Here is a 16,933-nt window from a genome sequence, read left to right on the forward strand (position 1 = left end):
AGGACGAGTCGTTCCGTTCAAGGATTTCGACTCTGAGAATTTATCGGTTTTCGTCCTCGACTTTGGCTATCTCTCCAACGATACGGCATGAATTACCATAGAACCGACCGTAAAGCTTACGCGTTAGATATACATCGCGTTATCGACCGTGTAGATTCCTTTGAATTTTTGTGAACGCTTGACAAAATAACGGGACGTGAACGTTTATCGTGAAACAGGAAGTACCGTCACGGATTAACGCGTGGAAATCTCGAATGTTCTTGACAAATGTACTTGATTTGCATATTTTGAAACGGCTATTTCTCTTTTATAGAAGTTTCCACGAATGTTCGCAAAAAACGAATTAGAATTTGATTCCGAACGATAAGTTACGATAAGTTACGAGAATGAAACGATTATTATTGATGTACGTATTGGAGTAACGTAAGATTTCGTCGAACTATATGATTGAACAACTATCAGCGAAACATTCTTTAAGTTAAGGTAACGAAACATCTGCGAGCAAAACTTGATGACAAGTGACGCAACCACTGGAATGTAAGTAGAATTTCTGTCAAATTGAAACGGCTAAGGATCTGTGAGCAGAACTTTCGTCGAACGTCGCAACCGAACATTTCCAAGCAGAACTTCCCGTCAAATCGACATAACATTAGCAGTAGAATTTCCATCCAACAGACTTAACCGAACAATTCCGACTAAACTTTCGTCCAATTGACGTAACTAACTATTTGTGTGTAGAAATTTCATCGAACTCGCGTAACCACGTATTTTAACCGCACAAATACAAAACTTGCATCGTGTCGTCGGCGCACACCGGTCAGCTTTTTAAATATCCGTGGTAAAAAGATTTTCTGATTCTAATCTCGAATTTCACCCAGTTGGCATTTCTCGTTTTTATATTGCCTTTATCTAAACGTGTTCAATTTTGTTTTATTCCTTCGGTTCGGTTCTTTCTCGAATTAAAATCCACGCTATATCCGAATACGCGGGATCCGAGAACAATTCAACCGCACCGTTCTGCAGCGGCGGCAACTCGCGACACAAAGCGTATCACCGGTCTCGTTTGCTCGAAAGCAAGAAAATATCCTTTTCATTCATACGGTCTTATCTGTTCGTCCGTGTTTCTTTCTCTCGCGCGACCACGCCCTCGTGTTCTTCGACTCACGGTTTACGGATCCCAATTCGCGACTCCTTTCGCGGAAAAGCAGACCCGCGCGACCGCATAATCGACTGCTATCACGCGATCTTTAAATGCATTATGCATGCCGGCCTGTTACGGCCTAAAGGGGAGAGGTAAAGGGTGAAACAGAGACGGACGTATGCGAGCACAAGTAATTAGGAATCGCTGTAGGGGCCGCGTACGAGACGAAAGAGTCAGAATCGAGCAGTGTGCCGAGGGAGTAGCTCGAGAGAGAAAAGTAGACAGGAGCATAAGGCAAGAGGACGAAGAGGAAGGAAGATAAGGAAGCAACGAGTTCGAGAAAGAGAGGTGGAAGGACCCATCTTCTAAGAATAGCGGTCCCAAGGCCCTCGGGCCCTTGGCCCCTTCGTAATCAGTGACCATATAAGCAGAAACCTGTCTCTTTTTACCCTACGAACGTCGGTTCCTCTCTGTTCGAGACGTTAAGCAAGCTCACTGGTTCGTAACGCCGCGTTGCAACTCCGCTGGATCCTTTTTCCATTGAGTTTCTACGTTAGGTAGCGTGTGCCAGTGCAGTGCGTCGTTACGACATTAAAAATCGAGAAAGCGAGAACGTCCTTGTATACGAGTTTGGGGTAATCGTTATGGTCTTTGCGAGTTTTCTGATTTCCTTTGATATTGTTGAATTAGCTAGTCGATGATAATTACAGCTGAAGCTGAAAGGACCTTGAATCACGGTTTTTATTGCGTAGTTTGATTAATTTGGCTAACGTCGCTCATTTTTTAACTCGTCATTATTAATATTCAAAAGAACAAGAAACGTCGGAGATTGCAATTTCATCCGACAGGTGTATCGCACGTATCGATGCATGTTGTACAAGCGGAAAATGTGCGATTTACAATTAAATTGTAGAAACGAGGAACTGTATAACGCGGATAGAAAGAAAGAAGATGCCCAAATTTCTAAAATTTCTTCCGAACAGGAAAATTTTCAACGCGGAAAATATGATTTTACTATTATTCTCTATAGTCATGTTCATATTTTCAAAGAAAGAACGACGATTTTAACTGGACCATTTCTGTCGGAGGCGGCAAAGTATGTCGAAAACGCAAAAAATGGAGAACTTCTATAGCTGTTACTTGCCTCTAAGACGAAGAATTTTGCGAGTGGCGTTAGGAAGAAAATGGCGCGCAAAACGCGAGGTGTCGACTATGTTACGCTTGGTGTGATCTTAAGCAGCGGCGAACATGCTCGTTGCTCACATAAACGACCAGTTACCAACTCCGTAATTATACCACACAAGTTTTTAATTAGTCGAATGTATTAATACAAGAATATAGCCCTAATTTTAAAATTGTAGCATGTTCAAATGAATTGTCGAAGACGAGCGATTAAAATACAAAGGAGAGGCAGTTTCAAAAAGAATTATTCAAATTATTATAGGAATATTTTAAACATTTTCGAACAAACGTAATAAATTTTCAAGTATTTCTCAAGAAATTTTCTAATAAAGATAAAATGTAAAAAAATTAAGTTACAAGAAGATACTAATAAGGAGAAAAACGACAAAGACTATGCTATAAGAATTTTCATAAAAAATGATTCGGTAAAATGGAAGACAACGTAAGAAAAAAAGATTAAATTTTCAGGACCGATTAATCGTTTTATACTTTTAAATCTTCTAGCGTAAAAATAGCTAGAATATGTAAATCGATATTCAATTGGTTGTAATTATTTATACTTTTTAAATCAATTATGCAAATCCACGTGGAAGAAAAGGCCAAGAAAAATGAATAAATTAAATCACTAACATCGCATAACCAAACGACGCGGAGCTTTAAGACAGCGAAGAGAAATAAATTCGCAAAGTATCTCCGTAATTGACAAGAATTTCAACATGCGAAGAGAATGCCAAGAAAATGGTAAAGATGAAGTCTATTTCAACGAATAGACCAGACTAGAGTTGCTGAGGGTGTACGAAATCCGATTCCACGTGTCGCGTGATGCGTGAGAAACATAGCTCACTTTGGAAGCGTTTGCTACAGCAAGTCTCTTTCTGTTCTTGCATTAATTGCCGGCGATTACCGTAATCTCTACTGGAGATCTACAATTTTTATAATTACTGATATTAACGGCAAACCTATCGAAACCACCACTTATACAATTCATTTATGCGATTATAACGATATTAAAATTACATTAACGTAATCTCCAGCGGAGGATCTGTGCTTCTTTACAACTAACAGCACTAATATCGTACTAACTTTCTAAAGGATCGAAATTTCTCCTTAGTAATTATGATAATCCATATCGACTACCATCATTTTCAACGGAAGATTCGCGGCTTTTACGATAATTATCTTAGTTAGTCGTCCGTATCAAAGGTGTTCTAAGTTTGTCCATTTAATTAGGAATCGATGATTCTATCTGGTTTCTGATGTGTATAGTGGCTGGTATTTAGATTTAAGAAAATTGTTCGATCATGAGTTTGGCGAACACGCTAAATTCCGTGGCCTTGTCCAATGGACGAGGCCGCAGAGAGCTCGATTATTAACGAGCGAATTACTAATAACGGGATCGAAAATTTTACAAGAGGAACTGGCGTTGCTCCAGGGCAAAATTAAAACGAGCAAATCATTACACGAGGCCATTTTGCCCACTCGTCGATCGATGACCAGTGAAACGATTGTTTTTGCCCAACGGACGAATTAAGGAGAGAAAAAAGGTACGTCCAATTTATTGCCTATAAGGAACTTCTGTGTAATTTGCGCGGGAAAAAAAATATTTGTCCTATAATTATGAAAGGTACACAAAAAAATGGAATGATAGAAAATTGAATCTGGAACGTGCGAAAGAGAAAATTAATGGTGTACTCAATTAGTAGAACCGTACAAATATATTTTATATCCTTTTTTCCTGCGACCCAAAAGAAGGGAGCGAAGTATCAAAGAAGATCTTTCGAAAGAACGAAAAGATAAAGTACTGAGGAATAAATTTTGAAAGATCCTCTGTAAATTTCAATCTAATTCCAATTTCAATTTCCTTTCAGACTAGTCTTACGAAACTCACTAACTTCTAAATAAAAATAAATAAAGGAACTTGTGTAAACCAACGAGAATCAATTCGAAACTAATGAAAATCAAATCATTTACTCAAACGTACTTGAAATTCATAGACAACTAATTATTCGTAGTAATAAACCTTTACTTAAACCAATACTTTTCTTTCTCTTCTAACAGATACTATTTAAATATTGAGGCAATCTTTGCATTATTACAAATCTTCCAATTATAAGAATTCAAGTATAATACAATAAATCTGAACAAGTTCCACAAGGTTGGATGCAAGTACACCATCCTATATCTTAAATACGAAGAAGAACAAAGTTGCGAATTGAAGGATTCAATTTGCTCGAAGGCACTGGAATTATTCAATCCCGTGTGTCACGAATCAGCAATTAAAGAAATCGAACAATTGCAGTGGACACGCCTCCGATGATTTACGTTGCTTTAATCATCCGTATTAAAGACGACCGTTTCCCCCATCGAGGGTGGACAGGCCGTGGTGCCGTTGAAATATAGACGCGGCCAGGAAACGACGAAATATCGAGAATAAGCGAAAGGGCCGACAGGTTTCGCGAGAGACGAAGGTACACGAAGCACCGTTAAAATATGTAAAACGACACGGTCCACGTCGGCTTCCGCTCCTCCTTTCTCCGCCCTTTTCTTTTTTCGTCCTCCTCTTTTTTTCAGCCGCTTATTCTGGACCTTCGATCATCTCTCCTCCACCAACTTCGTAGGGTTCAACGAACGGCTACGGCCCGCAGGTGAATTCTGCGGGACGACCAGACGCGAGCCCGAGGTTTTCGTGTCGTTCGATTTGCCAAACTTGAATCGCGCAGCGGTTAGTTAGCGTTTTCTGTTTCTGCGATCGACATGGTAGACTCATTTCCCAGCGTTGCTTAATTGGTTTAGCGAGACCGCGTGCAGGATCGAATTCTACGATAATTGAACGATTTTTTGTTCCCGGACCGTGGAAAACGATTGGGAACTCGGTTCCAGTTGTTCGATTGAGCAATTTCATTCTGAAGGATTCTTTGTCGTCGATACTCTGTGGTTTTTTACTTGCGCAGATAATAATTGTATCAACCAACGATAGAGTTATTTGAGACAGTCAGTTATTTCAACCAGTTACTCGAAAGTTTAGCGATTATTTATATATATTGTAAAAATAAATGCCAAAGTTATTGTATGTTTTTCTTGTTAATTTATAGGGAACGGATAATCGTTTATTTCTGTATACTGAATCTGAACAAGTCAACATCCTTGTTTGTTTGGATTATAATGCAAAGCTGGACTCTCTTATACAATAACTAGTAATATTCAAGGATCGATAAATTGTATGCAAGTTATAAATTTCTATTGCACAATTATGCTGTTTCACAGCAAATAGAACAATAGGATGGTTTGTAATTTGTAAAATTAACGTATAAAGCTTTATTCGTTTTATTAAATTGTCACCGCTACGGCAAGAGCATTTATACGCTCGTAATTTCATTTATTGTAACCTTATAATCTGCAATTTGTTAAATTTCACGAGTAATATTACTTCAATCGTGCAAGAAAGCCATGATGATCAATTATTTTATTACATTTAATAAATAAGAAAAGAGACCAAACATCTAAATCTAAAGTCCCTGAACAACAGGAGAAAATTATTTAAATTAACGATTGTTTTATTACAATAAAGTTATTCCATTTGGAAATTATAATAAGAATTTTCAATATATATATATATATATATTCTAACTAGTAACAAGCGCTACGGGAAAGAAAGTCATCAAGTTTCCTTTAGATTGTTGCTAAGATTACTTCATTGTACATATCAAACTGTTCGTAACTCAACACGTTTCTTTTCATTACAGCGACAGATGCTTCGACTCAATTTGCAAAAACCCGTACGTCCATCTCGTCGCCGACATTCTAGACAACAACTTCATCACTTTTAATTACTCGTCACCTCCTTAGCTTCTCTCAGACGGACGCATGTAATTAGAGGTAGCCCGACGACCGATTTCAAACGTAATAACAAGCTGAACGAGCACCCGCTAAGAAACTCTATCACGTTTTAACGTCCGTTTAATTACCGTCTGTTTCAGAGGAAAGAACTTTTCTGATAAAAACGCAACATTGCCGTTGAGTCAACTTCTCCACGAGTCAATGCGCGTAACGCTGCGACAAAAGACCGACAAACGATATATTACTTTGTTATTTTGATATTTTTATCGTAAACGAACTTTTACATTTTTCGATCATTTAATTTAAGTTTGTTCAAGATAAAAATTATTCTAGTAACTAGAGTTTTGAACGTTTAAATTTGGAACTTATGTGTACATTCTTGCTTACATCGACAGTAAATTTAAAAAAAAAAAAAACAAATTTTGCGTGCATGTGTTTTGAGCGTTTTCTTTAAAAAACCTTTGTACGTTTATCTTATCTTTATAAATAAATAACGAAGATAGTAGAATTACGATTTTCATCAGCCTACATGAAGATTGCAACTAGTACTCGTTATAGAATTATTTTTCAAATTTGCATTTCCAAGATTCGTTATTTGCACAGAGATAGTTCTATGTTTTAAATTTACAATTAATAAAAGCCAAAGAATATTCTCCTATTATGCATTCTGTTAGAAATTTCGAGATATTTCATCGAAGATCTGTTTTAAACCTGCTGCGCTCTTTGAACTTTTGCGTCTCGTTCTTACTCTCGTTTCAACAAAGGCTTTTAATGGTTTCAAAGAATATATATTTTAATGAAGAGTTTTTCATTTCATTTTCAAACCTAAAAAATATTTCAACATAGAAGAACGCAATCGGAATGTCAATCGAAAATGAACCAACGAGCGCAGCAACCTTAACGCATTATCAATTGTACGTTATCGAATAATAATCAGTTACTAACAGTATTTAAATAGTGTTCATAACGCGTAAAAAAGTTGCAACGATTCAAGATGAGGGTTTTGGCGTAAAGGAAAACGCGATACGTATATATAAAGGTTCGTTTGAGTAATTCCTATTCGACAGACTTAAATTTCACGACGCACGCGCTTGATGCAACAACATGCTCAAGATTGAATGCACTCGAATATGAGGACAATCACGATTACACTTAGTTAGATCGGTTACACTTGTACAAGCACACACATAGATCGGCACAATATGCTACAGCACGAAAGGCAACGTAGTCACGCTCTCGACTGAAATAACAACGCGTTGCGATAAAATTCGCGCCACAACTTTTTATCGACGATCAGGAGCTCGTACGGAATATATTGGGAAATAAATCTCTCTCTGTTCGTTAAAAAATAATGAGAAGAATCGGCTATTGTGCGCGTTATGTTTCAAAAGAAACCAGAATCCACTTAACCGAATTTTACGAACTCCAAATTGCGAGATTACGACGCTCGTTTGGGAAACATCTCGCCTCCGTTCCTTTAATTACTCGTCTTTGTGTTGTAAAAACAGATTAATGAATATATGTATATAAAATAAATAGAAGGAGAAGTTCGTCCAGTTCGATTTTTGGTTTAAGGTGTTATGTAATTTACAAGAACATACAGACGAGACGAAGATAAATGATAATGATCACCGATAATGAAAATCGAATGAGAGGTAAATTGGAAATAAAAATACATACTATATACGTGTAAAATATTCTACGTGCAATATTTAAAAATAATATAAATGTAATATATACGAAATGGAATATTTAAATTTCCATGAGTAAAGATTTCTGAAGAGGAAGAGAAAAAAAAACATACCGCGACGATCTTGCATAAATCAAGCTCGAATTATATAAAATACTAATAAAAGAGAAAAAGAATGTCGAAGATAAAATCATATATCGTAAAGAAACTTCTACGTTTAACATCTAAAAGTAATGCAACGTCTCTACATTTGCGATTTAATATTTAAATCTCGTGGAGAGAAAATGTTTTAACATGGTCAAAAAGTAACATAGAATCACGCTTCTGCTTGGCCAGGCGCCGTCGTAACAACCGATCATTTATTACATTTTTTTCCTCCCGCCTCGTTGAATTTCAACTCGACCGACCGGCCGCCGTCTTTTCCCGGGGATTGACAAAATAAGATGTTTCGCCGGTGCTGGCTTGATCGCCTCGCGGCGATCAATCTTTTTTTCCCCTCTTTCTCTGTGCGCCAGAAAAAGGCGACGCGGCTACGTTTTCGTCGACAGCACGAAGAACCGGCGAAGACCCATTTTCACGGTGATTTTAGCGGGAAATCTCGTCGCGTGCCGCACGATTCAATTTTCCTCGGTAATATTATGATTTAACGGGGCCGACCAACCGCCTCGAGCGTCGAGAACGCCTTTCAGTCGTTCCACGACGACGCTCCCGACGACGAAGATGACGTAGACAACGATAGCGACAAATCCGAAATAATTACGAATGCGTTGCCACAAAAATATTATATCGCGTAGAATGTGCGGAAACGATTCGAGACGTTTGTAATTGCTTAATGGAATTAGTAATTTCGACGAGGTTAGCTTCGTGTAATCGCTTTTCCAATTACGTTTCAACGGGGTGTATTGTTAAGCACTCGGCCATCCGACATACTTTTCCTGGTTGAATCGGGCAAAAGGATTCGTCGTTGGTACGTAATGCTTTGTAATGGTGAAAAGAACGTCAAATTGGATTCGCGAGTCATCCTGTGATTGGGGAAGGTACGGGTCCTCTGCTTTTTGTTATTTCTCCTCTACCTTTTTTTTTTTTTTTTTCGAACTGCTAGGAAATGAAAGAGATTGGCTTTTGACAACGAGAAAATGTAGTTTCACTTCTATTTAGATTAAATCAAAATTTTGCTCGGCAATTACATATAGAAAATGAAAATCTTTATACTTATCGAAACAACAATGAGATCGTTGAGACCGTGACAATCATTAGAAGATGAAATATTGTAATCGAAATATTCAATTTCTTATTGAAACTTCGACATACAATTTTTAGCGATATTTAATTTCGACACATTAGTTAACGATTAATATTATATATAGAAACGTAACACATTATCCAATATGTTTATCCCGCTTGTTTAATACAGTTTATGCTTGCATAAGTAAATCCGTGCGGCATATTATTATACAAAAATGAATTACTATGACGAATTATAAATTGCAGCGGGTAATATATCTAACTATATATCGTATCTATCACTCTATTTTCCCATCGAATTATTCCATCAACGACAATGAAAGAAGGATGTTAATATCAACTACATGATCACGTATTCAAAATGAAAAGTGTTCATATAATCAACGATTGCCTTTACACAATTATTCTCCATTGCGAAGTCACATTCGCTGTATGAGTCGCGGGTTGAAAAAGAAACTGCATCGCGGTCAGCGGGCTCAGTTTTTATTCCACATTGCGTGGTTAACCATCACCTGTCACGGTGATTAATGGTTTGTACTCCCTAGCGAAGCCCTAGGCCGATTTTTGTCGCCGCTACACTGTTCTGCACTTTATACACTGGTCATTACTCTGTGCGACGTTTTCATCAAAAAGAATTACATATCTCGGACAGTAACGTTACATTAGATCTTTCCTCGAGCCGACTATAGGGGTTCGTGACTTGTTCTCCTTCGAAAATTGATTCAGGTCTCCTTGGTGAACGATAATCACACAATATGATACGATCCGTGTCATTGGTTGTTAACGAACGGCGGATTTCAGACGTGTAATTTGATTATCCGCTATTTATGAATGACGAAAGGACAACACGTTTCAGTTAATGATCCTTCAATCCTGATTCAATAAAATTCATTGCGATTTTTCGCGCTGTCACTAAATCCATATACAATGTTTATCGTCTAGTAGATTGCAAATGCTCGAGTAAAAACGAACGAAAGCTTATTCCATGTTGTTTCATACGATATCCTTGATGCAATAATTAATTGGATTTAACATGACAGGAAAACCGTTTGCAGAAACCCAGCGATAATCATACGGTTAAAATTATCGATTCATATAATATTTCTATGTAATTATAAATTACCTATTGTAATGTATTAATATGATATATATTTATCTCTGTAATATACATGGCTAACATAAATATACCTATTTATCGTAACGTAATATGAATTTTATGATCAAAAAATTGCAATCACGTACAAATTGAATAAAAGATATATTGTTTTCAAATTTGTCAGCGAAATATTTCACCATTCTTGTATCGTAAAAATTGACTGGAGTTATATTAAATGAACTTTTATTAAAATCGTGACTTAATACTTTTTAATAAAATGTCAAAAGTTAAATAAAGACTGTACTTTATCGGGGATATTAATATTTTCGATAAAACTAAAAAGAATATTCAAACAAATAGTAAAAAAAAAACTGCAAATATTCCATTTCCTAAACAGTTTCACTTTTATATTTCTAAAAGAATTTCTAATTATTTTTACAACTAGTAATCCCAATCTCTTGTACCTCGATATACCTATGTACATCTAACCTCTCGCGTTTGATCATTATTATATGGACGATTTATGAATCAGTGTCAATGATTCGAGGAAACGATATTTCCTATGTGGCTAACGATTCTTTATCGATCATCGGACCGAAACGCAGTAAGTGGAGCAAGATTTGACCCAGCGATGCTGGTTAGAGGTCGGGGAATCGTCGTGAATCGGATGATCCATCCAAGTGGATCGTGGGAGCCTGTGGCTAGATTCGAATCGAGTCTCGGATGTACTCACCTATGATAGTATGCACCCTCACAGACAGCTGTGTCCTGAGGACGATCGAATTTTTTCGGCTGTAACAGAGAAAAATAGAGAACGACATTAATGATCGTGTAGTCGCAAATGCAAAACTGACAGAGGATTAACCATTCAAAATGTTTATATTATATATTTACAATTTAAATATTATAAACAATCCTTGTTCATTGAATTATAATTATGATTAATTAAATAAACGTCGATTGTTATAAAATTGATAATTGTTTTGTTTTGATTCACAAAATTTGTCATTTACTTTTAAGAGAATTGTACTTTTGAACTTAATGGATGAACCTAATCATAGCGAGGTGACTCGTTACGTTTTCCCCGTGTATTTTTCAAGCGACCAAGTACTTTTACGCGTCACCATATTAGCAAATCTTTCATATCGACCAACTATGTCTCAATTTTCAACACGTTCTTGGTCATTTCCTGATCCAATAGTACTAACCAATAACACACCCGTCAAAAAATGGGTTAAGCATTCGAAGAACGCCACGGGTGCCCGTGACTGAAAAATCATCGGGACATCGCGTAATTACGTCTTAGACGATGGGCCGATACTAATTATTCGTTGTGAATTAATCGAGCCTGCCGGTTGGTAATTACTTAATTGAGGCTGCGTGAGCGCTTGCACAACGCTTGCACCGGCGCGGCGTATAGAACGCGGCTCGGCGCGACACGAATTGGGTTAGAGTGGCTCCGCTCGGAATCTGCCTCGTGCACCTTGGCTAGCCGCGGCGAACTTTAAGGCCCTGCGAACCTTCCCACGCCACGCGTCCCTGAGAAACTACGGCGACCGCGTGCACAAAGGATTTCAGACGAGGACGAGAAGACGAGGAAGAAGAACAAGGAAAAAAGAACGAGGGGTGCCAGAGAGGACGAAGAGGAGACCAGAAAAGAGAGAAGACGAAGACACCGGCGCGGCGGCATGAGCGAGCGTCAAACACATCCGGGGCAAAAAAGTCGGCTACGTACGCGCGCGTTAATAATGTTTCCGCTCGTTAAACGAGCGAGACGGAGCGCGATTACGCGTTTTGCTTTTCCCACAAGCTAAACACGTACGTAGAGGAGACCGAGACACGGGGCGACGTGGTCGTGTGCAAATGCCCCGTCGTTCGCGGAACACGCTGCACCGGCCGCGATTCTAGCGCGAGCGCGAGGGTCTCCGGAGATCGATCCCCGATTAAGCGCGATTGTGTACGCTGTCTTCATGAAAATTTCAAAGCCGTGATGAGAAATCGTTTTTCTAACGCCGAGCTGTGTGCATCGCCGCAACTGTACATACTAGAAACGCTGGAGTGTTTAGGAAGGGGGCGAGATTCTTGCGAGACAAAAGTAAAGCTGTGTGTATTGTGCTTAGGAATTACATCTGCTTAACTTCTTGCATATGTATTTCGTTTGACGTTGCGTATGTAAAACTGGTCCAAATTCTAGTGTGGTGTAATAATGTCAAAGATATTATTTACGGAAGTAGTGATTTTATTATCGTTAATTAATAAGAAAAGAGAAGTTTCTTTAATTGACATTTTGATTCTTTTTAATTTTCTTAATTTCTTTATCAGTCAGAAGTTTGGAGGCATTAGATACGTACAACATAAAATTGAAAAATTTAACAAGAAGACAGCATAGATTTTTATCACCTTAGGCAACTTCCTCGACGAGAATCTATCAAATTAAAGAAAGTTACTATTGATATTCATACTATAATATTAATCTTGAATTAATACAAATTAGCAGGAAATTTAGCATAAGTACAATTAAGAAAATAATTCCATGGTTTTGTCCAGTAGCATAAACGTGAGTTTGCAGAAAGTAACATTTTATCCTTAGCCCAATTCCAAGTAAAGTATGATTGTAGCAATGCCAAAATTCAGGAATAAAATAGACATAATATAATTTGATATAATATCTAATATAATATATAATATCTATCTACTAGATTGTATCAGGCACTCCCAGATTCCAGGTTCTCCAAGGATCCGATCCAAGTGGATCACGGAAGTTCTAATATTCGGAGGTCAGAAACATCCATAATCGTCAATAATGGAGAGTAACGAAGGCATTAGGGTTTGTTTCTCAAGCACCAAAATTCTCAAGTACATCGTGATCTTAGCGATATTAATGCTTCGACGATCCTAGAATCTCGAGCAACCTTGGCATACCTTTTTTTTTTTTTTGCACGTGGAGAAATCCTCATGGACACTCCGCTGCTGCTAATAACGACAGCAGCAGAGTAGTGTCGGACTCTTACCGACTAAAACTCCACGTTGACCATCCTACGCGTATGACAGGAGTGCTCCAGAAACACCCTTGGCATACCTTGGTACCCTGGAACCTTGAAGACTATGGCTCCTTTGCGTCGCTAGACTCTGGGAACCTTTCTCGACAACCTTCGAATTTGGAGAATTTGGGAATTTCATAGACTCTAATGCTTCCAGAAACCTAAATCCTTCGTGATTCTAAAAATGCTGGCTACTTATTAATCTTTTGCAACGTTTAAAGCTGCTACCAGCTTTCTTTCCACGACAGCAGAAATATTTCGATATTTCATAGAGATTTAATAATCCTGGAATCTGAACACATTCTGGATGGCTCACATAGGTACGGATAGAACTTGCGTATATCCTAAATGCCTCTCGTAGCTTTGATACCTCCGGTGACTCCAAATACCTCCAGCACCTGTAGAATTTCCAATCTACAAATTCCAATATTAGCTCTCGGTCCTTGGAGACACTTGCATCTGTAGTACATTAAGACTTTGAAGCTATGTGTAATTTAGATCTGTTACGTATCAAAGTCTAGTCCTTAGAGCTAGCCATTGAAAGAAATAGATGTCTTTCATCGGGTATAACAAATCTGACCAAAATTTCAATACCCATATAAACAGGATTATGCAACCGATTAAATAAATGGAATAAATAGAATTAAAGAATAAGTTTTACATCGTATTATATATCGTATTATATATCATAGACCATTCTATCCTTGTAACATTTTCGTTCTCCCAAATTTGATAATGATCTTTCTAATCTGATTTTTCAACCTAATTTAATTTCATTTAATTTTCAAATATCATTTAATATTTTATGATCGTCACTGTAGGTTTCTAAAAATCCGCTGCACCATGTTCTGCTAATCAGAGATATCCCTATTTATGGACACATATATTTAAATGAGAAAAATGCGAATAATTTTTCCTCCTTTTTGATTTCGTACGAGTGCAAGTATAGGTTTCCTAATTAAATGAATTTCCACGAATTAAAGTGCCTACTCTCTTTTTCAGGAAAGTGTGTACAACGTGAAAGAATAATTATTCGTTTCCTTTACTCATAACAGAACTATAGTACTCCATAAACGAGCATATCGAAGTTAATAATTAAGGATATCACAAGTTAATTAATAAGAAACAAATCACAATGATGCATGCATTACATACTTCATAAATAAATCATTCCAATAGCGATTTACATATCTCACAAATGCATCTCCACCTAATTTCGAATCGTTGCTTTCAAGAGCATAGAATTTATGTAGAATAATCTACCAGACTGATGTATATGGAATGTCGTTTTCTAAGCAGAAATTTAACCATAATATTTATATATACATGTATTCCACATCTTCTGCATGTATATTCTACACCTAGAAAAATCTTTCCCCTATTGAAACTATCAGCATCTTTTAAAAGACTACAGATTGTTGATATACATACATCCCACACCTAAAAACGTCTACCCCATAGAAAATCAACGGGATTCGAAATAATAACAGATATATTTGGAAGGAAGCTGTCTTGTACGAAAACCACCAAACATATCTTAAGAAATTATAAATAAAATATATATATAAAAATATAGATTATAAATATGTTCCTCGGATTTAGAAAAATCCATCCTAAATCACGAGCATCGGTAATTCAAAAGATTCAATCTCCATTTCTCGATTTATTCCGTATCAACCGTTGAAGATCCGCTGAAGATTAAAGGCGCGTCGTTAATACACGAATTACGGAGTTTGGTGAGACGCGATTGAAAAATATCGCAAAGTTTTAAGCAATCCCGAGGATCATATCCGCGCCCAGCAGCAAAACTTTTGATCCTGGCTTGGTTCTTGCCTCGCGGCCCCGGTTATCCCGTAAACAAACCATTTCCATGTGAATCGAGGGAAAAGAAGCCGTGGAACGACTCCTTGGATTCCCTTAAGAGAGTTGACTCACGGGGACAGGGGTTGCTCGAATAAATTAAAAACTTTCCGGCACGGGGCCAAGTTCAATGTCGGCAGTCGACTCGCTTCCGACGACATCCTGGTCGCCGTTTATGTTTCCACGTAAACAGACCGCGGTTTCGTTCTCTTTTCACGCGTTGCGTTCAATCTTCGCTCGCGTAATTGCCGCGTATTGTTCCACGGTAATTGGCCGACAACAGACGTCAACGAACGAACAGGGCAAGCTCGTGTGCTCGTGGAAAGTAGAATCTCGATCTCGCGAGAATCGAGATGGAAGTTTCGAAAGTTATTCGAAAGATACGTAGGTGAAGGGTGGGGTAAGAATCGGATTGAATTTAACGTGGGCTTTGCGGAACGGCGAAGTATAAACGTACTAAGATTTCTCTCCAGCGAAAAGGACGAAAGGAAAATGGTCGTTGAGTCTAGTCGTCTCGAGACGAAATGGACGAATGCGTTAAGAACAGATTTGCGAAGTTCTGGTTTATAGATTGGATTATAAATTTATAAAAGTTCTTTTCATGGATACTGATAGCAACTGGTTATTCTTTCATGTGTTACGTTGTTTTACCATTTTCGATAGAAACGTGGCACTTTTCATTTCGTACCGTTCCTACGATGATGAATAAGAATTGAATAAATCCTCGTAGTCGTGGTATTTTACAAAATTTCTTCCCTCTTTCTGACTATGAAGGGTTACAAGAAACGTTCTTTACATCGAGAAACAGATTCTTTATCTTTGAATAAAATGGTGTATTTTCGTATCGATACCAGGAAAAGGAATGCGCAAACACATACAGTGACCTTCGAACGATCTCAGACTGTTGAATACTTCTTTACAGAGGCAAGTGGTTCAAGCTTCGGAGACCTTATGTAAATAATGTACAGAGTAAAAGACGTCTCGGTTCTTGCTTGGTTAAACAAATTCGATTTTCATATAGCCGTTCGTATGGTAGATTTTGGTAAAAAGTATGTGAAGAGCATGGAATCGTCTTTAAAAAGAACCGTATCAAAATTCAATTTTATACTAACTTAAACTTGCTTTTCGTATTATTAGTGTTTGATATTCTGAGCTCTCTTACATAATAATTTACTAATCGACAATATTGATAAATTATAATATGATATAAAATCGATAAGCTAGAAGTTGTAGGATCATATAACCTTCTCTTTTACAATTATAATACACTTCCTTATCCTTAGATGCACCACCTTTAGCAAATATCATCTCAATTTTCAAACGATGTCATTAACCGTCTCGTTCTCCTTAAGACCCCATCAAATATCCGTTCCAAAGGAGCATATCACGGGAATTTCTCTGGCAGAACTTTGCCACGTCTGTTCACGTAAGACTTTGAAGTTTGATCATAATCGAATAGACCGGCCGCACGCGAGATCTAAATTTCATTTAAATTCAGAATGAAGGTTTTACCTGAAATTAATGGTAACCTGTCAAGCTTGGTAAGTAGATTGCATTTTCGCCGGGGTTATTACTTGATCAATGATAGTTACAGATATAGGCAAGGAATCTTCCCTAACTTCCTGTACTTTCAAATCTGATACGATTCATTTCCTTGTAAAGTAAGAATGAAATTGCCCCAGTGAACGTATCAAATACAGTTACACACATTAATATTCGGACGCAGCACTATCTGCGTAATTGTTGCTTTGTATAAGAGAGGATCGTTTAAACCTCCTGATGCTTATTCGACAACATGAACCATTTATCGTAGCTTAAAAATACGTCAAGAATCTCTGCCT

At 37.5% G+C, this 16,933-nt stretch overlaps 1 protein-coding gene across 4 annotated transcripts in view; it reads right to left on the minus strand.

Annotated features, from left to right (window-relative positions):
• LOC122568284 (FH1/FH2 domain-containing protein 3) overlaps positions 1-16,933 on the minus strand; it is a 240,633-nt gene that overhangs the window by 73,326 nt on the left and 150,374 nt on the right. For all 4 annotated transcript variants that reach the window (XM_043727859.1, XM_043727858.1, XM_043727857.1 and 1 more), the window contains one exon: positions 10,925-10,983. In XM_043727859.1, coding sequence (XP_043583794.1) covers positions 10,925-10,983 — 59 coding nt within the window. The remainder of the gene's footprint in view (positions 1-10,924; positions 10,984-16,933) is intronic.

Source organism: Bombus pyrosoma, linkage group LG6 (genome assembly GCF_014825855.1).
Source record: "Bombus pyrosoma isolate SC7728 linkage group LG6, ASM1482585v1, whole genome shotgun sequence".
In the NCBI taxonomy this organism is placed as follows: Eukaryota; Metazoa; Arthropoda; class Insecta; order Hymenoptera; family Apidae; genus Bombus; species Bombus pyrosoma.